At 40.1% G+C, this 25,288-nt stretch overlaps 1 protein-coding gene across 2 annotated transcripts; it reads right to left on the minus strand.

The window, feature by feature from the left end:
* ADAM28 (ADAM metallopeptidase domain 28) lies at nucleotides 1-24,150 on the minus strand. Of its 2 annotated transcripts, none has more exons than XM_032990003.2 (24): nucleotides 24,013-24,150; nucleotides 21,128-21,228; nucleotides 20,419-20,495; nucleotides 18,469-18,547; nucleotides 16,625-16,701; nucleotides 15,374-15,569; nucleotides 14,903-14,965; nucleotides 14,414-14,485; nucleotides 13,693-13,862; nucleotides 12,850-12,934; nucleotides 11,500-11,630; nucleotides 10,476-10,653; nucleotides 9,853-9,942; nucleotides 9,214-9,409; nucleotides 8,422-8,524; nucleotides 7,715-7,871; nucleotides 6,979-7,059; nucleotides 6,308-6,386; nucleotides 4,618-4,708; nucleotides 4,168-4,264; nucleotides 3,831-3,896; nucleotides 3,448-3,525; nucleotides 2,371-2,433; nucleotides 1-2,285 (listed from the first exon to the last, which is right to left on the minus strand). In XM_032990003.2, exons 1-24 carry the CDS (start codon nucleotides 24,062-24,064, stop codon nucleotides 2,253-2,255), a joined length of 2,415 nt encoding a protein of 804 aa, XP_032845894.1. In that variant the 5' UTR covers nucleotides 24,065-24,150; the 3' UTR covers nucleotides 1-2,252. The 2 variants fall into 2 exon arrangements, with proteins under 2 accessions (XP_032845894.1, XP_032845893.1); XM_032990002.2 differs by having other exon boundaries at nucleotides 4,168-4,267.
* Nucleotides 24,151-25,288: the final 1,138 nt, after the last annotated feature.

Raw genomic sequence — 25,288 nt, forward strand, 5'->3', positions numbered from 1 at the left:
TAAATTTAACTCAGCTTTACTGGATAACTTGTCAGGGTTTGGCAATACCTGTGCATTATCTTTTTAGTCCAAATTGGGAGTTTTAGGGATTTGGCAATGTTATAAATGATCCCACTTTATGTTATTGTTATGTGTGTCATGTGCAAATGATGATCTTTTAAAAACAAAACAACTACCTCCAGTTTAGATAGAATACTTCTAACACAGAAATCTTTGTAAATACAATAATTACAGTTAATAAAAAATAAGTTCCGAATCTTTACACCATAGTCAAATACAGATAGATTAAAATCCATTTCTGACTCAAATAAGCAGTTATCCAAAGTGGAAGAAAGCTATGCTCTTCCATTAAAATCTACCCTAAAACAAAACCCCCACCTCACTCCTCAAACTGAAGACTGTAATTTCACCACATCTGTGTTTTGCAGAGCATACAGTACTTGATTGGCAACATCAAATCAAGCCTAGCCCAAAAGAAGAATTGTTTTTTTATCTGCATTTCTGTATCAGAGACGATGGATCTGCAGCGTGCAGCTGCAGTAACGGTCACTGTAAATAATGAGGCTTTGCATCTGAAAAGTGACTGTACTTTGGAGACGTGTTCCATATCCGAAGAGGATTGCGTGGATCAGGATTTCAGCAGGAATGAGCTGGTTCACAAACTTGAGTAGAAGGCTTCGGGCCCCCTGAAGATCGGGCTTTTTTAAAAGTCCTAATAGGCCCCAGTCAGAACCAAGTGCAGGTGAAGGTTAGTGTGCACAATGCTGGCCCCAGATCTTGTTTTGGGAGTTTGGCAGCCATGTGGTCTTCCCTAGCAAAGCCACTATGCCCAAGGGCTGGAAACTGCCTTCCTCAGCCACCGCGTAATCAATTTGAATCTGTGTTCCGATGTTGATCCTGATCCAAACCCAAATCCAGTTCAAACTGGAACCTCTATAAAATCTTGAGTACTTTGGGTCCAGAACAACTTTGTTTCTTTCTCTCTTTTTTTTTTTTTTTTTTTTTTGTTCCTTGAAAAACACTTCTGTGAGCTTAAACTTAATAATATTGATGCCAACCACATGAATAATATCAGTGCCAACGGTAACAATAGCATCAGTGCCAGCACTCTCACAGTATTATTAACATCAATGCCAACAGTATCATGAAGATCTATGCCAGCAGGCCAATAGAGTCAACAACACTGATGCCAACAGGCCAGAACGAATGAAGAACCCCTCAGTAATAAACTGGTGTGCAGAGCCTCATGCTGTGATGCTGTCCCACAATAACAAACCCCTGGGCCCAGCCTAGTTCTCATTAGCAACTTTACAATAACACACCCCGGTGCAAGAGCAATTAAACAAAAACACCAAGGCATGTATATCCTGGAAGGGAGAAATACTCGGATATTTCTGGAGCTGAGGGGCAAATGAAATAAATGATTAAGGATTTTGTTGACTGTGCTTTTCTAAACTTTTCTAAGTGCAGTGGTGGCAGCTGGAGCTCTTTTTAAACTGGCACAGCCTGAGCTCTGGGAGCACTTGCAAGCAGCAAGTGGTTTGACTTCTGCATGCATTGCTTTTGAGCGTATCTTCAGTTCTACCTACTCAAAAGAAATCTTTTTTAACAGGTAATCTAAGCATTACTGAGAGAATCTGATCCAAAAGGATCCTTCCAGAATCAATGCGTTTCTAGTGTGTCATCTTATTATTCCAAGGCTAGTTCAGGCCTTGAGAACACAAACTTTTCTCCAAAGGGCTGGAAGGATTTTTTCTTTTTGCAGAACTTGGAACTTGCACATGAAGGAGAAGGTCTGGTCTGTTGATGGAGAGGGCTGGCAAAGATCCAGAAATGTAACAAAAAGTTTACAATTTACAAACCTGTAGTAGCCATACTTTCCCTGATCTTCTCAGGTCTGTACCCAGAAAAGCAGGGTAGGTGCAGGGCTTCTCAGTGCAGCCACATTTTGTGGTGGTGGCCTAGCAGTCAGGATGTGTTAAGCAGCTTTCAAAACTTACTCCCAGTCTACACCTCAGTGCAAGTAGCGATTCTGCTTTGTTTCCTTTTGGACAGTAGATTGATGTCATCGCCGAAGAGTTCCTTGCTGTTTGAAAACCAGATTTTTCTTTCAAAGCAGCTGTCAGTTGTTCTTTTTTTAAAGAGAACAGGAAGACTATTTTGGTTGCCTTTGACAAAAGTGGAGGAATCAAGGGACAAACAAATTGTCCCTGAAAATTTCAGGTGTCTCGATCAGCCCTACTTCAGAAGCTTCACACTCTGGGATTAACTGGAGGTTTTAAAGCCTGCACGAAAAAGAAAGTTAAGCAAATGCAGTTTCAACAAATTACATCCCAGGAGAGTTGCTATTCACATTTGAACTCAAGTTACCTTTGGTGGAGGTGGAGGTTTGCCTTTGGGAACTGGGAGATGAGCGGGCTTTCTCTCTGGTGCCTAGGACAAAAATGTAGTTTAAACGTCATTAGGCTTTCCTGTCTGAGCAGCTGCAGAACCTCCACGGATCTCAGCTGCTGCTCCTCTTATCTCATGTATTTACTACAGCATTTTTCTAGCAGAAATGCTCGGGGTGAGTTAGATTAATCTGCCCACATAGAAGAAAGCACAATAATACAAATACACAAGGGGTATAGATCTCCTGTTTCAAAAGACCGCTGAGCTATTCTCAATGATTAAATTCATCTGTATCAAATATCCATGCTCAAATAGACTGTTTAGGAAGCTAAAGGTGATCACATGCTCAAGGTGCATGTTGAGAAAAGCATTCCTAAAGACAGGAGGAGGATTTAAATGTGGTTTTATAATCAAGTTGATATGGGGGGGGGGGGGGGTGTTATTTTTTTTTTTTATTTAGTCCTGATCCATCATGCTTTATGAAGGCAGTACCACGTAATTATGTTGCTAGTGTGAAGATGATTTCTACACCCTTGTATCAGGTGGGCAGGGGGTTTAAATGCCGAGAGGGTAAATATTTGAGGGAGGCATTTTCGTTTATGTAGGGCGCATTGGGTTTATTAATGGCTGGTTCCCAAATTTTTTTTTAAGAATTCAAAAAAAATATATATATATATGCATGCACATTAATGAACATCACCTCACAGGTGGCATCTTCAGAGACTACCACATCTCCATTGTTGCAGACATCTGTAGTAGCTCATTGTTTGCTTTGTGTTTACACCTGAAATCCCTGTTGGTTTGGACTCCATGTACTATTGCCAGTGAGATGTGCTTGTGATGGTTTACAGGACTCCTTGGCACAGATTAAGAGTATCTTGTGCTGTTTAGGATTACGTGGCAAAAAAGGTGACTCCTACCTTAAATAATATGTGCTTTGAATCTCTGTGATTTTTTTTTTTTTTTATTCATCATCAGAAACTGAAAATACCGATTGGCATCTGATAGTCATTTGCAACTCATGTAAGATGTGAAAAGTTGCAGGGTTGTACTTACAAAAATCACTCCTGTGTGCGAAGAGGTTGGTTTGGTAGAAGGAATAGGAGGTGGGGGACCTTTTGGCTTTAAGGCTGGCTGTAAAATAAGAGAATATAAAACATATCGACCCTATATACTATATGTTCCTGTAGGAACATACAGGCTTGTGTTCTGTATATAAAGTGCATTAATAGGAGTGAAAGGATGCATTCAGTTCAGAAGCAGGGATGCTTTATGCTATCTGGTCCTGAGAAAGCACACAGGGCCTCATCCGGAGCGCAGTGAATTCCCCAGCCCTGGGATCAGATTGTCATTGCGGGTCTCCACCATGGCATGAACTGGTCTGTGTTCTCTTCCCCAAAGCCAACATAAAAGCAAAGAAATTCCCTAGAAGTACTTACGCTCTGGAGCTGTGGTTTGTTCTCCTGCAGTGGAGGTACAGGGAGGAGAAGTTTCTTATCATTCATCTGAAAACAGGAAACGGTTAAATCAGAGCTTTTCTGTGCATTATATTTGTATGCCCCTTTACTGCAGACAGATTACTCAGAGGGTTATTACCATGTGCTTTCCCCACTTCCTCCCCATGCCCGGATTTGCAGCACTGTCCTCTCAGCCCCAGATAAGTGTTTGGAAACTCTCAGGGAAGTGTAGTACTCTGGCTGATGAGTACTGATGTTTCCACCCCTTGGTTACAGTCCCAGGGAGACTACAGCTGTCCCAGCACCTCCCTGCTCTTACCTTCTGGGCTGGTGCTGCTAGGATAGGGTATTCTCTGCGTCTTTGTTCTTGATCCACAAAGATTTGGTTTGTGGCTCCAGGTCCCCTTCTGGTCTGGCTGCTATGCAAATATTACATAAAACTGTAAATCTTACCCTGACTGAAGTAAAAAAAAAAAACTTGCTGAAGTTGAATGCCTGCTTTACTCTTATTGATGTGTTACATAGCCATGTCCTTTCTCTATTTCTTTATTTCTCCCCCTTATTTTAATTATTTAGAATTAATCTTGAAAGCTAGAGTTTCAAGTCTTCAGTCCTCTTCCAACTATGGGTTTTCTGAAACAGCTCAACAAAGGTCATGGACCAACTTCCTTGGCTTTCCAGAGTCTAATTCCCTCCACCCTCTTTGAAAATCTATCCAGTAATTTCTCGGCTTTAGTGTTTTTTTCCTCAATGGGGGTAAGCATTTTACCTCTTCTTGAATACTCGGAAGTGGACAAGTAACACTGCTGCAATTGCTGTGACAGCGAGGACAACCAGCACACTGGCAACAATAGCGAAGCCTGTCAGGGAGAGAGAACACAAGTTGTTATTTCTTAAAAGATCCCCTATTACTAAGCAGTTTCCCATCACAACCATTGGCAAAGTAATTTTTTTCACAAGGTCTAGACCTATTTGTCCTCGCTATTGCTCAAGCTTTATGGCTGCTTCTCCTGCCACAAATGGTGATGGAAAGGAATGTATTCCTGCCTTTTTTGCCATATTTGAAGACTGTGGTTATTGCCTGAGTTGTCCTTGGGCTAAACAAACCTAGCCCTTTCCATCCATCCTCAAAGATCATTTAATTGTCATTCCTCTCCTCTTTCTCAAAGGGTGTTACCCAAAACTGGGTGCAGGCCTTTGGCATTGTATACAAGTAAAGGCTTCATAATTTTCCTTCAGCAAAGCTATTCTGAAGCCTCAACCAAGCCACAATGTTGAGAGATGATGGTGCTCTAGTGAGTATGGAGAGAAGACAAAAGTATTTAATAACAAAGGCTTAAAATTTTTTTCCCCCAAACACGTGGAAATCTGTACACAAAGTGTTTTCCCTCAGAGGTAGATCAGTTAAAACCCATCTCCATGCAGGTGGTAAAGAACAGAACTTGCCCACCTCCCTCACAGTAAAAACCTCTGGGAGCTTGCCTCCACTCAAATTTGACAGTGAGCTAATACGGTGTGCTCATCCCTGGATGGAGGAAGCAGCAGCCTGCTACTCGAAATAAACTCCGGGGTGTATCACTTCTGTCAACTTAGAAAGAAAAATAGCTTGCTCCAGTCATTCATACCAGCTCCAGCGACTCAACTATGTGCAGAAATCAGAGCCCTAGATATGCAATATTTGCAACAGTCTGGGACCCAGAGCAAGTCAGGGCTGTTCGAGTGGAGCTCGGGCAGCCTGCAGCAGCCAGCGGATGCCAGTGCCCGGTGCGGGGCCGTACAGCACTGACTGGTACCTGTCAGTGCCCGGTGAGGGGCCGTACAGCACTCACTGGTACCTGCCAGTGCCCGGTGCGGGGCCGTACAGCACTGACTGGTACCTGCCAGTGCCCGGTGCGGAGCCGTACAGCACTGACTGGTACCTGCCAGTGCCCGGTGCGGAGCCGTACAGCACTCACTGGTACCTGCCAGTGCCCGGTGCGGGGCCGTACAGCACTGACCGGTACCTGCCAGTGCCCGGTGCGGAGCCGTACAGCACTCACTGGTACCTGCCAGTGCCCGGTGCGGAGCCGTACAGCACTCACTGGTACCTGCCAGTGCCCGGTGCGGGGCCGTACAGCACTCACTGGTACCTGCCAGTGCCCGGTGCGGGGCCGTACAGCACTGACTGGTACCTGCCAGTGCCCGGTGCGGGGCCGTACAGCACTCACTGGTACCTGCCAGTGCCCGGTGCGGGGCCATACAGCACTGACTGGTACCTGCCAGTGCCCGGTGCGGGGCCGTACAGCACTGACTGGTACCTGCCAGTGCCCGGTGCGGGGCCGTACAGCACTGACTGGTACCTGCCAGTGCCCGGTGCGGGGCCGTACAGCACTGACTGGTACCTGCCAGTGCCCGGTGCAGGGCCGTACAGCACTCACTGGTACCTGCCAGTGCCCGGTGAGGGGCCGTACAGCACTTACTGGTAACGGCTGACGCGCTGTCGCAGGTTGGTGGTGCCCAGCCTTCTTCACACTGGCATTGCAACTCGTGGTCGCACACCTAGGGAACAGCAAAACAAAGCCGGGAATAGCAAAACAGAGCCAGCAATATCCTCAGGTTGGAAATATGAGCGAAGCTGCGATGCCATAAATTTTCCGTGGCTCTGAATGTGATAAGCTTATTGAAGCTAGGTCTGTAAACCCCCTCTCATTTCTCTTGGATTAAAATTTAGCACCGAGAGTAGCAGTTTTGTACAGTAAAGGACAGGCCTGATTGCTATCATGAACCTTTTGCAGGTGTTTCTGCGGTGAAAGCTTCAGTACAAGGCACAAAGGAGCAGAGTTAGTCTTTACATCTGTAGGTCTCTGAATGCTCAAATAAGGTGAGCACAATTTTTTTCCCAAAACAGAAGATGACCTGTGATACTGTGTCTCAGAGACAGGGCCAGATGAGGAATCTGTCTCCATCTCCTGTCATCTCTTTAGCAAAAATATAGATGCTATATCAGGTTAGATTTGTTTTCATAAAAATATAGGAAGCTGCTGACTCCACAGTTTTTGCAAATTCCTGTCCCAAACACTGTCATCAATAGGGGCTGTAGATGATATGCATTTTTTTTTTAAGTTAATAGCATCAAATGCTTGTATCTTACAGCATGTCCAGTACACTTGGCAGAGCAGTTGGCTGATCTAAAGACATCTTCAGCATAGACACATTCTCCATTGCTGCACACCTGCAATGTACAGGGCAAATGTTAACAAAGTGATTTACTGCTTTCAGAACATGCAGAGTTTTCACATTATTGTGTAAAATGATGAAGAGTCAAAGGAGGCATAGGAACAGGTCTGCAAATCACTTAAACCTACATTAGGAGTTTGATATGTGGATATAATTTTTCATTCGACCTGTAGGCATTTTATAGCAAAGAGGGGTGACAAAGGTGTACGGACATCACTGCTTTCCACTCCTCTTGAATCCTTCATCCTTCTCTCTCCCCGCCAAGTAGAAAAATATAGTAGAGAAATTAGAAATAGCACTCGGTGATGCCTGGCACATCCATTATGGAAATAATTAAAAATAGTAATACATGTATGATCTTTTAACTCTTCATACGAGGGTGTGTTTCCATTGCCACGTATATTTGTGTCAGTAAAAAATGGTAAGACAGTGTTCAAGCACAAGAAAATTGGATGATAGCAGTTCCTGTTTGCTTTACTACTGATTTGTGATAGGTGTAAGGCAGAAAGTATGGCAAATCAGATCAGCAGAAGATTACTATCCTCTTCAATCTTCCCTGTTCAAAAACTTTCTTGTCTGGTAAGAGCTAATGATATAAGACAGCAAGACCAAAAGAAGGGAAAAAATGAGAAAAGCTATTCTCTACTAACCATGCCATTCCCACACTTGGTTCCATTGAGAATCATTCCTGGGTCTACTTCTCCATTTCTAGGAAAACTTGCTTTGCAGGACTCAAAAGTCACCAGGCTCCCATCCCGAGGCATCTCCTTCCCCCCAGTACAGAACAACTTTCCGCACATTATATCTCTGGAAGGAGAACAAGAGCTGCTAGAACAACAGCATGGCACAACAAAACGATCTGTTTGGTCTTTCCTCCAGCTTGAATTTGTTGTGTACAGGAACTCCGGAGAAAAAGTTGCAGAAAGGAATTTTGGTTTCTGATGTTTTCAGGTTGGTTTGTGAGTAGAAGCTGGCAGGTTCTTAATTCCTCTTCAGCTTACTAGGGAGCCCACAGTAACTTCCAGAAATTTAACTGACCTGTCTTCAACTTCTGAGGTTCAAGTTCCCTATGCAAAAATCCCTTCCCTGTACTTAACTGCACATGCATGCACACACACACAGTCATCCTCACAAACAGGCTTGCACATATATGTGCACACACTTGCTATTTCACAGACTGATCTCATGATTTAGAAACTAGTTTTCTTACAATTGACTTTCCCACAATATTTCAACTGAACAAGAAGGGACACATCAACATACGCGCCATCTAAAATAAGGCGCTCTTTGTATCTGTCTTTGAACAGGAATGGTCTCTCTTCCCAAATCCCAGAAAATTCTGTAACACAGTGCATACCTTTTTTTACATGGGACGTGACTACCTTTTTCTTTTTTGCAGTACCCATAATATACCCCTTTCTCATTCATCCGGTAACAGGAAGCTGCACCTTCAGTAGCCTCTGTGAAAGAGGAAAATGCGGTGGGATTAGTTTAGGTTCTTTGCCTCTAAGAACTAATAATATTCATTCTCCTTTACTTGTTTAGGAAATGGCCTTTCCCAGTGAAGTTACCCATGGGCTTAAATGACTCTCTCTGGCACTTCATGCATTAATTCTGCAATATTGCTGTGTACACACAGCAGAACCTATCCTGTGTGTTCTCTCTCTATTCCAGTACAAACCAATAGACCTTGCTGAAGAGAAGGGGCATAGCCAGGTCTGGAGATGGTTTAGGACTGAGAAGAAGGTGAGCCACCACGCACCTTCAGAAACATAAAGGCATACTAAATTTGGACATTAATTTGAAATACATATATTTCCTCTTGTTATCAAGCAAAGAATACTCACCCAGCTCCATTTCAAAGTCATCTTAAAAGAACTGTGCAAATGAGAAACACATTTACCACTTCCCATTTCTCTATAAATGCATTTCCTTGTATGCTCTGAGCTTCAGCTCACATGATTATAATCACTTACAGTGTAAATATAAAAATTATAAACTGTATGCTAGAAACTAGAAGTCATTTATATAGATATCCTGTTCCTGATTAACAGAAGGTCTTTGATGATTTGTTAGCAGACAAAGCTTACCTCTGTCTCTCTCCTTTGTCCTAGGCAATCTTATCTTTTCAATGCCAACTTGTACTCACGTGGTCCAAAAGCAGCTTTGCACTGGTTTTCTCGGGTGGGACAGTCTCCCATGTAGCAATAGCCTTCGCCGTAGTTGCAGGGGTGTCCGTTCACACGGAATCGATCCGCTGGGCAATTCGCAGAGAAGCCCGTGCACATCTCAGCCAGGTCACAGTCATGCTTAACTGCTCGGCAAATAGCTCCTGATTTTTTATACTGACGTGGGGGAAAAGCAATGCCACACTTAACACACCGCTCTTCTGTGCCATTTAAAAAATCACATTGAACTGAAGAGCTAAAGGTAGGGGAGGCTAATCCCATCCTCACTGTATAAGTTGCAGGAGAGGCCAGATCTGTACTTAATTTAAAGTAGATTTTGTCAGTTGACAAGATTTTTGCCTGGTTGTGCCCCAGCTTTTCTTTCCAGGAGAAAATGAGTAATCAAAATGCTCATTTCACTAGGATGTTGAAAGATTGAGTGAATTGATAGTTGTGGTGTGGTTTGGGATGGACAAAGCGCACTTGTCATGACAGTGCTGCGTCGGTAATTACAAGTAAAGAGGCTTGGTCCTTTTGAAAAGTGTATTACTGGTTTCTCAAAGGAAAAACAATATATACCCCAGAAAATCTGAGAAGCTAGAGATTAAGAGGAGCCTTACTTGGCAGTTTTCACAGCACTCTCCGTGTGCACATGTGGAACCCGCTGTCAGTTTGCACGTCTCGGGGTCGCAGCAGTCATTTGTGCATTCCTGTGACAGAATCGGCCGTCAGAGCTCTGGTACACTGCTGCAGGGTTCGGTCCCCTCTCTACTGCATTCTTAACAAACCGTCCTGCACTTGGTTACTGAGGGAGGGAAGGATGTCTTGGACCTGCACTTCGCTTTTCTGAAAGCCATTTTCACTAGAAGCCATGCCAGCCATTGTGAGTGAGCGCATAAAGAATACAAAGTGCGTTTGTTTGCAAAAGCACTGACAGAAGTTGTGCAGGGAACTTGCTTATTTCTGCTGGGATGGTTTTTCATGCGTGGCTTTTCCCCATTTTCAGTTCCTCTGTCAGCACAGCATGACAAACCATGCAGTCGTCTCTCCCACCATCTCGCATGCACTTTATAGGGGTGTCTACATTGCAGATCAGCAATTTGATGACCACAGTTTCTACAGAGATATTTCAGCTAGCTTTGAACTGGCCACCTCAGACACTAACAGAAACCAGCTACTGTAAAGCCCGAATAAAACTCTTTGCTTCTTCCAAGTATTATTTTATTCCCGGTTATGCAGATACCTCAGGAGTACCACAGTCGCATTCCTCTCCTTTTTCCACAAAGCCATTTCCACAGGTTGGAGGTGCTATGATGCTACTTATATCTGGGATGTTTGTTAAGCATTTTGGCATGTCACTCAACATGTATTTCTCAAAACTTTGGAGGCTGCAAGAGCTGAATTTCTTGGGGATGATAGAACTATATTGAGAAAACAGGAGGATTTACATCAGGGTGAGTATAGGCAAGGAGAAGCAACACCCTTCACAAGAGAAATTAAACAAGTGACCATCCCCCGAACTATTGTTTGCAACCATTTTTCCAAATACGTATATTAATAAATACAATGGCTATCTCCTGTCTATAGCAGATCAAAAAAAAAAAAAAAAAAAGTGGAAACAAACATCAGAAAAAAAAAATGTACTAAATGTAAACACTGTATATAATAAATCCCTCATCCCAAAGTTTTAAGCCTGGTCTACACTATTCAGGCATTAGGAGTTTTCCATTGGGTTGTTCGGCAGAGGCTCAGGGTGTTCAACTAGAGATGAAAATTGAACTAAATTCCTCTCTAATGGGTGTTTCTGGAAGGTGCAAGCACTTTGTGTAGTTTTCACAGGAGACATTTTCAGGGTAGAAAACAAAACTATACTTTATGTAAATCTTGGGGAAGCTCTTTCATCTGAGATACCACACCAGTTACATATTGTCGTCATTGTAAGGAAGAAACTATTGATGGTTTAATGTGAAGGCCACCACCACACATGCAAAGCTAATGTCCAAAAGTGAATAAGGTTTTTGTTTGTGTTGGTTTGGGATGATTTTTGGGGGGTGTGATGCTCTGGGGGGTGTGTGTATCTGTCTGGGAATATCTTACAGGTGCCTGGAATTTCTTCATTTTTCTCTTCTTTTTGTTTAATTTGAATGGAATTATCTCAGAGAACACAAATAATTTCTACTCCATTTTGGACCCTGACAGCATATTCAAAGACCATCTTTAACTGCCCCATGCATTAATGCCCTTGCCTTTTTTATCCAAACTCCTACCTGACAGTATCTGTCATGATACAAACTTCAGCATTACACGTGCAGGCTTTGGTGTCATGACTCATGCCAAGGTTGTGTCCCATCTCATGTGCCATGGTAGCTGCAACTGCAATTTCGTTTCTGTTATGATCCTGTAGAGATGAGAGCAGGCTATTATTTCTACGAGTATTTTAGAACAAGTAGGAACAGCAGAGAGGCCATGTGGCTAAGAACTAGGACCATTTTTCTTCTAGTGAAATTATCCTCACTGCTACCTAAGGATTAATATGTTGTTCAATCCATCCATGCATATATTCCAAAGTTTATACTGGCTTATATTATAATAGCAATGAGATAATACCACTAACGAACATGAGTAAATTGCTATAATTAGTTTTTAAATAAACATGAAGTTAGGCTGCCAAGTAACAACCGAATGTTAAGGGGAACTGAACATCTGAAACTCTTAATCCTCTCTCTGGATAGCTGTCTCTGTGCTTAGGGTAATTACGTGGGTGCAATATAATTATTACTCATTACACCAAAGTAACTATTGTGTACAGCGTTGTGCGTGCAAAAGGAAAGGCAGATGCTGTGCTCCCATCTTTGCTCTTAGCCTGGTGGTTTGTGTTGCTTGGTGGGAGGGAGGAAAGGAGAAATCCTGCTCTTCAGAGTGAAATCCAGGTGTAGAAATAGTGGGTAGTAATGGAAACTCATAAAGCATGAGACACGGTCTACTGGTCATATTCTTCCAGCATGGCATTGCAAATCACGCTGTTACAAAATACATCCCCCCACCTCAAAAAGCACTCTGGATCTACAGTCGTCCTAGGATTTCCCTACGGTGTGGGAAAGCTGGAATTTATTCCTCTTACCAACAAGCCCAGCCTCTGAAGCTGGGTGCAGCTGTTGAATTCACGATGTTTTCGGTAAAGCTTTGGATCTGTGTTCCTGTTTAGGCTGAAGTTTAAGTACAGTAGTTTAGGCAGCTATAATTAAGTGGCTAAACTGACGATATACATTACGGCACTCAGAACCAATTCCCTGTTCAAAATGGGGAACCTTAAGATAGAGGCATAAAATCACTGATTTCTCTCCTTTGACTCTGTTGGGGCCTGGTACTCCAAATACAGCTGTCAGTTTGATGTTGGCATTTAGCTAACACAGATACCACGCTTTGTGTCTGCCTTCTTTACACTCTGCACTTCATTTAAAATAAAATCTCTGACTGTGAATTTCTAGTCTAATAAAATAATTATATGAACCAGACAGAGAACTGAAAGTGTGGTACACCCAAAAATTTTCATAAACATTCTTTGCTGGTTGAGTAAAAAACATAGAAAAGCCTTTAAAAAATAAAATAAATCAGACCTGAATAATACCTGCAGAATGTGTATCACTGCATATGGCTTTTAGAAAGGCTAATCCAATCGTTGTCCCCTCGAAGTCATAGCCTCTGTAAGGGAGAAGAAAGGCACAGTAAAATGCAGTGGTGTGACCAGGAGGCAGATCTGAATCCATCTGCTTTAATAACCGTGCTGAAGGCTTTAAGCATGTACTCATTTCCAGCTCTGGTTTGCACCCTTGATTTCATACAATATTTGAGGCCATGCTAAAGATCATGGCAAGTCAAAAAACAATTGAATACACTTTTAATTTTAAATTTTTACTTAAATTACGTTGCAGTTCATCAGACTTAAAGCATCTGTTTGCGTGTAAAGAGCTTGATGAAGTGCTCTAAATGTAGCAAAGTGTTTGAATGAATCAGGGCCATTGAACAGGAGCCAGAAGAGTGAAGTGAGTGCTGGTTTAGTTTGGCAACGGGCATTTCCCAGCCATTAAACTTCATGTCATGGCTCTTCGGTTGTTAGATCATGCAGTAGTCTTCAGGACACTCAACTGTTCCGGGACCAAAGCAGAGCAAAGGAGAGGCTGAGAGGTATCAGAAGGTTACATTGCCTGTTTTTGCAGGGATTCAGATAGAAAGATTAGATACTGTGTCCTAGCAGATAATTCCACTCCATGAAGAAATAAAAGCAAGAGAAGAGAGCCTGCATTTATGTCTCTATCCTAGAATCAGTACAACCCAGTATTGGAAAGCATGAAATCCAGTTCAGTATAGACAGTGTCTCTGACTGGTTGGTGACCAGTTTGTAAAGAACGAATCCCTTGAATGTATTTGGAAATGAAAATAGGAAACAAAATGATACATACGTGATTAGCTGAGCATTGTCGTTTCTTTTCCTCTTTAATAAATCTGATAGACGCCACTTTGAGAAACTGTCCAGAGTAAATCCTGCAGCGGGACTCAGAAGGCATTTATCACCATCCGTCCAGATCTCTAGGCCAACTAAAGCCACGTAGATATTTATGGCCTTATAAACCTGCAGCAGAGAAACAGTGTTGCTGTAAAAATGAAGTAGTTACCAAGACTTCTGAAACAAGCAATTGTCCTGGTAATTGGTTCACTTTTGTCATTTGCAATGTAGTCTACTCCAGTCCAAATTTAAGCTTTTCTGTACTTTGAAGTTGCAACAAAACAACAAACAAAACATGAAGTGTTATTTTCCTCCGCATTTAAAACAATTATAAAAATGGCTTTTAAATACTTGACTATTCCAGCAATATTGTAGAAGAAATTTTACTTGCAAAAGAAATCACGAATTGAGAATCACTTCATTCTTTTTGAACAATTTCCATCCATGTTAACAAGTGTTAAGAACATACAGTAAAAATCTTCCTTTACAGAAATCTCATATCTCAAGGCAAAGAACATGATAATATGAACAGATGTGTTAAATTTGTTTCAAAAATTACAATGAGGTTCAGTTTTCATTCTTTCCTAGATGTAATAATGACAATTCATGAAGTTTGCAAAAGAAAAAACTTATAAATCACTTCTATTTCAATTTCATTTTGCTGTGTTTGCTCTTACCTTGTTGATATAATTGACTATTCCAAATATCCTTTGTCTTACAGTTTTAACATCTTCTTCATACTTCTTATACTAAAGAAGTGAATATAGTATGTTAGGAAAAGGAGAGGGAAAGAAGTGATTTGTCAGAAAATAAATATACCATGGAAGATTGCATTGCAAACCACACCATGCCTAGTCTACTTATTATTGACTTTTTGATGTACTATTTTATCAGACAATGTGTTTCAAGGTCTGGCCCTTTTCAAATGTGTATCTATGTTTAGGGTGCAGAAGAGGACAGACACTGTACGGTGTTTTCTGAATTCTCATCATCTCCAACTGAGATTTTCTAAATCAGTCGACATTAGGAAATCCTATTCCTAGCCAAAGTCAGTGGTAAAACATACTGTAGCTCTGTAATTGTAGTAGGAGGCCAGGGATAAGAGTAGTACTTTGGAAAGCTCACCCCTATCTGGTTAAATGAGAAAAAATTGTTTCAATACTCACCAAAGTATTGTCTGCGACTATGTAAACTTCCAGATACTTTTTTGCTTTCAGATATGCTTTCATCTAAAGAAAAAAAATACATTTAAATAACTTTTAAGTTCTGTTTCAGTCTAAACTTTTGCAATTTCATACTCATGTATTAGTTACAATGGTATTTCTTTAGTCGAGTCATTTAGAATGAGACTGCCTTGTTTTAAAATGATGAAAGGTAGGCTAGATATTAAGAAGTATTTAGATGTTTAAAGATGCACATTGGTACGTGCAGGAGGGCTTAACTCAGGTACTGATTCTGAAATCTCAGATCTGTGAGATTTTGCACTAGTTCTTTAAGGTCTAATTATGTTTCACTGTTTGCGATCAATTCTTTTCTGGGGGTGCCACCAGACAAAGTAGGACTTGTGCTAATCAAAGGCTGCAATTTCATTTCTGACATGTACTACTTACTGGACCGTTACTTAACTATGTACTTACTTCTGGGCTGTTGCTGGATTTGAAGATGTCATTGATGGGGTCATTTGAATCCTCTTCCCAGGTGTTATTGATTAGTCCACAGGTTTTTATGGACTTTTGTTTGAGTTTCTCATACTTATAGACTGCATGTTCATCTCTGTCTGAAGTTCCCAAGGGTTCAATGAGGTACTTCTGACCACGGGTCTCAAAATATCCACTAAGAAAATTAGTTAGACTGTGAACTTTTGAATCCACAGAACTGAGTCAAGATAACAACATCATCTCCAACAGCATTTAGCCCAAGCGTACAGACCATTGCACACACTGATGCAATGGAATAGTTTAGCATCATGCAGGCAGAGTGCACAACAATTTAAAAGCAGAAATCAAAGCTGCTGAGTCAATTAGAAGATTTGGCTAATCAGTGAAGTCACTGACTGAGAGTAGGAGACTGTCCGTCAAAAAGAAACTGGTTTAGGAGTGAATTAGATTTAAATTTCATGGATTTGTGCTAACAGAGGTGATTCAAAAGTGAATTTCAGTTCAGTGGGGAATTCAACGATATGTTTTAAACTTTAATTGAGATGAAAAGCTAAAATATTGAAGGGAATTAAGAGTTTTGAATCATTTTGAGCAGTAAATGTCGAAGTAATTGTTCAGTGTTAACAAGTGAACTCAACAAGATATGCAAAAAGTGTTCACAAAGACAGTCTGGGTTTTGGCGAAACTCCACTAACCATTGGGAAAATGTTCTGCTACAGTTTCTCAGACTCAAGAGCCATCCTCTTGCCTTCTTATCTTATACCACTGTGTATTCAGTGATTAGAAACAAGCCAATTCTTTTAACTGAGCTTTTTATTCAAAAGCTTCAGCTTCCCGACCCTGTAACTCCTGTAGCACTGAAAATAACTTAACCCTCTCTTGAAGTGTCAGTGGAGCTTCCTACAGCTTAGAAGCATCCACCCTAAGCGTTTACTGTAAGCACTGTCAAATGCTATGATTTATGACTGGATCTAATATGGAATTAGTCATAGAAATTTATTGATATAGATGTTTCTTTAGATTCCAATCTGTAAACTCTGAAACTGAAGTAGAAAGGTAACTTTATTTCTCCTTTTCCCCTTTTATTGGTAAACTAGTTTCCTTGTAAGCATGAATAAAAGATAACACCACTTATTTACATCCTGATTATTTTTATATTGGAAAATTTATCCTCATAGAGTATGCATATTCTGCCATTGGTACCCTTTGGGAACCAAACCTCCACCTTACCTTAGACCTTTGCAAGCACTGATGCTTGCCATGGAATCAACATCATTCTGAATGTAGCCTTCATAATAACAGTGATCCTGTTTGGAAAGAAAAATACATTGTCAAATCAGGCCATGTCTTATTGACTGCAGTGAATTGGCCTAGGTCCAGTGATTTCAGAAGACAAACTGCACTAGCTACAAGCTGCCACAAACTATGCTGGCTGAGGAAGTGTCCTGTTAGAGGGGATTCTTAACACGAAAAAAGCTGGTGACTGTTTCCATGTTTGCTATGGTACTGTTACTGTTATCCTTCAACACAGTGACCCAGATTGTGACAAATCCAACCATGGTGGGTTCTGGTTGGTACATAACAGTACATGAAAACAGGAATATGCATACTCAGTGCTCAAAATTAAGCATATACTGATGTGCTCTGCTGAATTAAGGTCCATAACGAATTATTTTATTGTGGCCAAATTTCAAGGAAACACCCTTTAATATTAACCCAACAATTAAATGCATTAACTTCAATGAGATTAAAATGTATGTGTTATATTAAAACGTATGATTAGGGGAAAAATTTTCATGACTTAATTGACTTAAGGATCTAAGGTCTAATGAACACTTCTGCGTTCAAAGAGACTTCAAAGTCACTGAGGTATTGTGGAAAATTTTACCCATAGCATTTACCTTAAGAGATTTCTTAAGAGAGACCTATAACACAGTCTGCTGGGTAGTATTCAAACCTGCATGGACCGTGCCTTTGGTTTGCTCAGAGACGTTTGGTTTCACTTTACCATTTATTTGTCTTGCTTCCATCACAACGTGCTAACTTTATTAGAGTGAAAATAACTAGAGAATAGAGTGGAAAATTAGTCTCCATCTTTTGAGGATGGAAGAGAAACAACTCCTGAGATCATAACAAACTATCCACAATGTAGGAATTCCTTACTCAGCAAGCTGCACAGGTAGGCCTGTTTGAGATTGTCTTTAACTAGTCGTAGGTGCTATTTGCTTTTCACAGGATCCACACAGGGAGCGAAAGTAACTGGAGCAATCAGAAATGGCATCTTTTTCCACAAAGAAAAACAACTCTGAATTCTTTATGCACATTTATTTCACTCAAGATCTTCCTGTTCCTGCTAATTGCTCCATGACAAAGAATATTAGGCTTTGTATTCCAAATTACATGTGTTAAAACTCATAGCATGACATTGGACAAAAAGCTTCAGGTGAAAGCTCTGTTGAGGATAAGACCCACTGGTGCACAGCTAATTAAAAAAAAAACCCACTTCTATAGTGACTTCCTCTGTGTCTGGATCTGAATAACTGATTCGTCATGGCTCAGAGAAACCACCTGGCAGAACCTGCAGTGCATTTGCTGTGAGCGTGGGTGGTAATGTGAGCCAGTGAGGAAATGTGTCTTTATCAGAATCTATGATCTCACTGCGATTAGGGTGGAAGAGCAAGTCATGGAATTGCGCAGCATGAGCAAAGTCAGGAGGGCAAAGTCGGGAGGTAGAAAGCAGTGGAATTGCCCTGGCTCTGCTCCCTTTCCTGACTGAAGTGAGAAATTCAGCTCAGGTAATGTCTTCACCAGCCACTCAGGTGAAGAGTGGTCGTCTTTTCAAAAGACAAACTGTGTGTCTAATTGTCAGTGGGTGCACGTCAGTGTAGCTCTGCCAAAGTTACCAGTCACATCTTCCCTATCCCTTCAGAGGCATTCTAAAGTACAGTGCTTAGAACCTTGATTTAAAATCTTTTCTCTCTATCTGATATATGCTATTATTTCATAGACCTATGAATCTCACACAGACCTGCTCAAGACTGCAAGTATGGGGGAAGAAAACCTTTTTTTATTACCTTGATTTGAGGACTTGTTGTTATTTGTTGACCGTCATCAGAATAAACTGTTTCAGTATAGTCTCTAGCTAGCAGATGCCTGCAAAGAGTCAAGTGCAATTATTATTCAAAACAAATAGTAGTCATCTAGAAATGAGGCAATTGCATAACATGCAAATTATGTGGGGAATTCAAATGATTACTCAGGTTATTATTAGTATCGAAAATCTAGGGAAACAAAACTGCTGGGTGGGGAATTCTGCTTGTTCATAATCTTTACTCAAACAAAGGGACATTTCTAAAATAAGAAAGCAATTAAAGTCTACTTATTTCATTTGGTGTAAACTAATCTCCTAGTAGATCTGAAAGCAAATGTATAATTACATATGCAGTATTGATCCTCTTTTGTCCTCCAATTTGTGTAGACATTTCCACCACTCCACAGCGTGTGGGAAATGGTACTGTTCTGTTCTCTTCCCATTTCATCCCCGCTGATGATATTTAGCAAAGATCTGGGTCAATGGAAAAGCTGCCTCATCTGTTTCCCATGTGCCCGTGCGTACATGTATGTTGTACACATGTGCACATGGTCAGAGATTCTATGTGGAGATCACACTAACATAGATTTGTCCAATTCTTTTGCTCACAGCTTTCTTAGAACTTTGCTAGCGCAAGTTCTCATGCTGTAATCATTCAATCAAACTTGATTTTTCTTTTTTGTCTAAATAAAACTCTGTTTTTGTACACATACGTGTTCCTGAACCTTCTGAGGAGGACGATGTGACTATGAAATAAATTCCTGTATTTCTGCCGCCTCTGGGAAAGGTGCCTTTGGGTTTCTTGTTAGCATACACATTTGTGATCTGCCACGGAAGGGCAAACGCTGCAAGGCTCTGTGCGCTCAGGCTCCTGTGCAGCAGAGCACAGAGCAGGTGCTTAACTTTAAGCCCAGAGTGTAGTCTTACTAAAGCTATCAGCAAAACAAGTCTACATTCATTTCAGTTTGGGCAACTACCCCAAACTGCCACAGTCCCATGGCTTTTTAAAGAGTGAGATTTAGTACAACATAATTTCCCTTCTCCCCTCCAAATATTTAGATTAGATTAAAACTGGGGCAAACAGTTAATTATAGACTATATTTAACATGTACTGATTATAGTACTATTGTGTTTACACAGCCATTAGAAAAGTACCTATTAAAGCAGATTTGTTTGATCCCATGTTAAATATTATGGTAGGGCCAGCAAGCAGGAAATCACAGCTGTACTTTATTTTGTGTTGCTCTGCACAGTTTTGGACTTTTCTTTGTATGCTTTGTCCTGTAACAAAGCCCACTGCTTCTCTGTACCCTCTGCATGGCCTGTTTAAATGCTGTTAATCTCTTCAGCCAAGGAGATGAGCTCTCCTCATTTTCAATTTCCATAAAACATTTTGTGAATGCCAGTACATATTAGGCTACTCAAAGTCCAAAAGCAGTAGTGCTAAGGTAGTGAGTGCTAGAAGCCAAATTATTAAGGATTATTACCTTTCTTACTAATATTTTCCACTTTTGAAAAGCATACAGAGCCAACACAGCCCCATTTAATGGATATTTCTCTTGTTCTTCTCTGTAGTTTCTACAAGCATGGAACAAATAAATATAACCCAGAGACTATCCATGAACACAGAAAACTTGTGAAATAACGTGAAAACATTGAACATTCAGTGGATTTAGACATTTAGGAAATAAATGGAGAGCAGTTAGCAGTATAGGCAAGTCAATCCACCATAGTAATGTCATATGCATGTGTAGTTATTTCACATTAGCAAAATAGTGACAGGATGCTTTCTTATTCCTTTCATTCGAGTTGCAAGGTTGCATTTACCTCTGTCTTACAGGAGCCTAAATCCTGTTTCATAGTATTCTGAATGTCCTACCGAGCCACTTACAGTAAGGAACAATGCTTAAGGGAAAAATTGAACTGAACCTACTTATTTTTTTGTAGGTGCAGTATGACTTCCTCTCCATTGGCTTTGATTCTGTACTCCATTGTGTCATCGTATTTTGTCTGTAGAGAGATTTAAGTGTTAGAATATGGACCGTTGCAATTTCTGGCCTCACTATGAGCTGCCTGTTACTGAGTTGCCAATTGCATTCTTTTCCTTCTCTTCCCATCAAAAATAAGTACTCTGGCAGTTAGAGAATAAGCAGCAGATCACTCTGTTTCATATTTTTTAATTAGAGAAACAAATTTAACTTTGCAGAAGTATTTATACAATCATAACCACATACCATGCATATTCAGGAAAGTGCTGAAGTGGATGATTAAATTCAAATATTTTCATAACTTTTAAAGTATGTAGAAACATGCTTAATTTAAAGCATTTTATTTAATTTACTTCAAATTAAAATGTCCATAGGTCATTCAAAATCCAAGTAGTATCAAAACCCACATCCCTGCAGAGATACAGGTACAAAAGACCCACCGATGGCAGACAGGTACTGCTCTGCACACTGAGCCCACCTCACAGCCCGTCTTTATTACACATGGGATCGCTCTACCAGGTTTTCTTTTTCATTTCATTTTGCAAGATCAAGTGTCTGGCTCCAAAGTCTCTTACCCTTGAAAACCAAGGCTATTCTGATTCCAGATAACTTTCCCCATCTCCCAGAAAAAAAAAATGTTATCTCTTTTAATACCTCTTTGTTTGTTTCTGCATCTCTTTTATGTACTGTGTGCAATTTCCGTGGATAAACTATTTCATATTGCTCAACTCCAGGTAATTTCTTGCTCATGCTCCCTAGGGAGAAACAGATGTATATTTATGAAAACACAGTATTAACTTATTAAATACTATATTTCATGTCTGTCAAGACCAATTCTTGTGGGCTGTATAGTTATTCGTTTGTCACACCACTTGTTTCTTATGTGTTCTCTGCTCTGGCATGAGCTCATCTGGTCTGCTAAGCAGTCACCGTCACGATGTGACCTAACTTGAGGTTTGTTACAGTCTGGATTTCAGATGAGTTGACATACCTGCCTACTTCAAGTGTTCAAAATATTTTGTGCAATTTGCTTTGTATTTCTTTCCCCAGCACCGGTCAGTGGTTCCAAGTACCAACATGCTAGACCAGCCTTGCCTTCACATTTTGTAGATGACACAAATTAAGTTATATGGTTCTGTAAAATTAGTGATCTCCTAACCTTATCACATGATGACATAGAAGTTAAGACTGCCTCTAGATAAGCAAGTAAACTCATACAGTTCACCACAAGTCTGGACCAAGCCTAGACTTCTCCTTTAGAAAGCTTTCAGCTGGTCTTCTCACATAAATACTTGTCACAGTACTGTAATAGATACACTCTCACCTATTCAATCACGACTGAGGGTGGTTACGTACTTGTGACAGCAGAAGGCGTTTGAATGAGGCTAGGCAAAAATAATAGGTGATAGGCAGTAAAGCAGGAAAATTTTGAAGGTGGTAAGGAATTCGGATGATTCCTTAACTCACATAACCCTTTTTAGCGGTCTCACTTCTAAGGTGTGTTGTGTCTGTAGTGGCTATAAAAGAACTTGTTGAGGAAACACAGTGCTGATGAGAAGTGTTTCTTTTTGCTTTCTGCTTCTGAGTCTCAGTGAATCTTGACAAAATCTAATTTGTGGCATGACTTGCAGGGGTGGTCAGCACTCACTGCATCATTTGAAGTTAATAATAGCAACTGATGTACAGCGTTTGAGAAAACAGGGTCGTACAAGAAATGTCTTAGTTTCCAACAAGACAACAGCAGGTTTTATATGCCTCCTAAGATCTTTAATCTCCTACAAAAGGTCATTTCACCTGAATGGGCAAATTCTTGAGGGCTCAGCACTAAGCACAAGAGCCTGTATTTGAAAAAAAAAAAAAAAAAAACAAAAAAAAACAAACCACAAACAACAAAGGGAGAGTGCAACTCCCATTTTAATTGTCTGCCTCAAGGCCAGATTTTTACAAGAGTGGGGCATCCAATTACTGTAATTTTCTGTATCTGGAACAACAGAGCACATCCTCATGCAAATTGTTCCAGTAAAATAAACAGATTAATTCTTCATAACTGGTTTATTTGATTAAACCCTTTCCAAAAATAATTACAGAATAAACTTGGTTGTATCTTGACAAAGCTGAGGGCTGTAGAGAAAGGCATGATGGTATAATGGTAGTAAGTCCTAAAAAGTTGTCTTACATCAGCTGAGCCATTACAAAGTACAAAGTAACTATCCATGCACATGCTGTTAGCAAATACCAAGTGCAAGTTTGTTACTGTAATTTACAATTATGTTTTATGGGGTTTTTTTAAGCAACTATTTACATTTACTTTTTAAAAACCTTTTACTTTGCAGACTTAGTCTTTCCATGAGCTTAAAGCATGTTCTTACATAATGATAACCATAATATTTTAGGCCTCTCAGAAGAGAGTTCTGGGTTCTAATTTTATCTACCCCATACCTGTTGCAGACTCTTTTTACAAGGCCAACTGTAGCCCAGATGGTTCAAGTTTAGGCTAGATTTGAATTGAGGCTCAGAACAAAACTTGTCCTTTTCCTGCAGTATTTTCAGTATTTGCAGATACCAGCAGCGTTTTGAGGAAAATGTGTTAGCTTTGTCTGGAACGAGTAGTTCCTTAGAGGTAGATTTTTTAATCAACTCAGTATATTGTCTTTGTCTTGCTTCAGGCATTGTCTTGAGTCAGTTGCTTTAAGGAGGAAAGAAATTCCTTGGTCCTCGTACAACAGCTAGAAAAAGTGCTAATAAGGAACAAATAATGATGTATTTTTCCAAGAGCCTATACTAGGAAGAAAAATCATTGGTGAGGATTTCATTGACAATGAAGGCTTGGTTTTGTCAAGAAACAAAATATATAATACCTTAAGCATTAGTACTGTACATGTTTTCAGATATTCTGTGCAACTAATGAAATTGTAAAGATACCTGCCTGAATACAAATTACATGTCTAATTATGTGTATAAAACCTGTACATGCTTGTGCACGCCAGGCTCTGAAAAAAAGCTGTTCCCTGTTGACATGAATAGAAAGAAACAATGCACATGGAAAAAAGTGTGGTCTGTTAAGCTTAAGTCATGTGAATACTCATAACCTGAAGTATCACACAGATAATAAGGGTGCTAACTATTTTAATTAAGATAATGTCATCATTTGAATTCAAATAAGTCTTTTCTTTTACGGCCAAAACGCTGTCAGTTTAATAAGTTGTCCCAATTGGATAAATTGTCTGCTCATTTGCAGGCGAAGTACTTTCTTAACTGGCTCACAGAACTAACCAGTTCTGGGTCTTTAAGCAATCTATGGCTAGTTCTCACACAAGTAAATAATTCTCTAACTAGATAATTTTAGATAATTGCTTTGAACAGAAGGAGAAAAAAAGCAGTCGTTCTAACTTCAGCAATACCATTATTTTCAATGGCTTCAATTTGCTGTCCTTCAGTATTATCTCCATGTTAATAATTAAAATTTTATAAATGCTGTGCAAAGTTATCCATAGCAACCACTGATAAAGGATTAAAAAAAAAAAAAAAAAAAGCCATACCTTGTTGGAGAAAATGTAGCAAAACAATAGAAACAAGAAGTATGTGAGTCATCTCAGTTGCACTTGTCTAGCAGTGGTCTCCGTGGTCTGGGAAAGCTGGGTCCCAGGCTGTCTCTGCTTTGAGCAGTCCTCTCTTGTGCAGTGAATAAGATGGAGTGAGTTGTTCAGCTTTATTCTTGCTCCTATATGAGGAAGTGTTTACTAAAGGTGTTGCACAACTTTCAAGTCACAGAGTGTTACAGCAAGCGGAAGTTCCTGCTGGTTAGTTAATGTCACACGAATTGTGATGTATTGATTACTTCTTTGAAATAGGTTCCCTAGAACTGTTCATCAGGAAAAATATAAATAAATGAATAAATAAATAAGTAAATAGGGAGATTGGAGTGATCCTAATCTTGTCTTTTTATAGTCTGGCTGGTTTAAAGCTACAGTAGAAGCAGTGGGTACCACTGGTGGCTCAAGGAATGGGAAAGTTTTCAAGAGGTTTAGGGTAAAACAGGTACTCAGGGCTGGTGTTAAAGATGTGTTTCAGCTCTTGCTGCTTACCATTTAATCTCAACGGAAGGGAAGGGCTTAGAGCACCAGTAAAGGTACATGTAATTCTGTATCTGTGAATCATATCTATAGTATCAACACTGAGTAGGTCCTTTTCTGCCCCTTCTATCTATATTAGTAATGTTTGCTTGAGTTTCATGTGATAATGTCTGGATAAAATGGGATGCAGACAAGTGAGCAAACAAGGTGAGATCTCTCAAATAATAATCTAAAAATCTCTGCTAGAAACCCATCACATTGACTTAGCCAGTTGTAATAAAATAGTACTATGTGCTTCTTAGGGCCACAGCTAGCAATATAGAATCACTTTATAGGAGTTTAAATTTTCATATGTTAGAATAGGTATTACAGAGTACATAGAACTAGAATGGATCGTGCTCTGTACCTCACTATATGAATATAAATTTATATTAGCAATACCCATTACATAGTATTATATATTTTAATTTATAACATTAATTCATAAATAATTAAATATATGTAAATCTACATCAATATTTTTACTGCCACAACTAACAGAAGTTCACACTTCTAATATAATTGCTATTGGATAACTATTTCTGTCTCAAGTGTGTGTTGAAAAGTTCTGATTTTTTGAACCTTGAAATCTGAAGTTGTAAATGCAAACTCTCCTCTTAGACTTTGCTAAATCTCCGGACATTCTGAGACAGATTGGGAACTACCAACAAATGGGCTTTGAGCTTTCTTGAAGGATAGAATG

Source organism: Tyto alba, unplaced genomic scaffold (assembly GCF_018691265.1).
Source record: "Tyto alba isolate M040663 unplaced genomic scaffold, T.alba_DEE_v4.0 Super-Scaffold_34, whole genome shotgun sequence".
NCBI classification, from domain to species: domain Eukaryota; kingdom Metazoa; phylum Chordata; class Aves; order Strigiformes; family Tytonidae; genus Tyto; species Tyto alba.

What these genes read in the sequence shown, in the direction of transcription:
- ADAM28 (XM_032990002.2), bottom strand. Translation starts at nt 24,064, where the DNA reads ATGACTCACATACTTCTTGTTTCTATTGTTTTGCTACATTTTCTCCAA. An exon ending in GACAATGCTCAGCTAATCAC is followed by an intron (nt 12,935 to 13,692) that starts GTATGTATCATT and finishes TCTCCCTTACAG; the next exon opens with AGGCTATGACTTCGAGGGGA. An exon ending in CCAAGTGTACTGGACATGCT is followed by an intron (nt 6,387 to 6,978) that starts GTAAGATACAAG and finishes GCTGTTCCCTAG; the next exon opens with GTGTGCGACCACGAGTTGCA.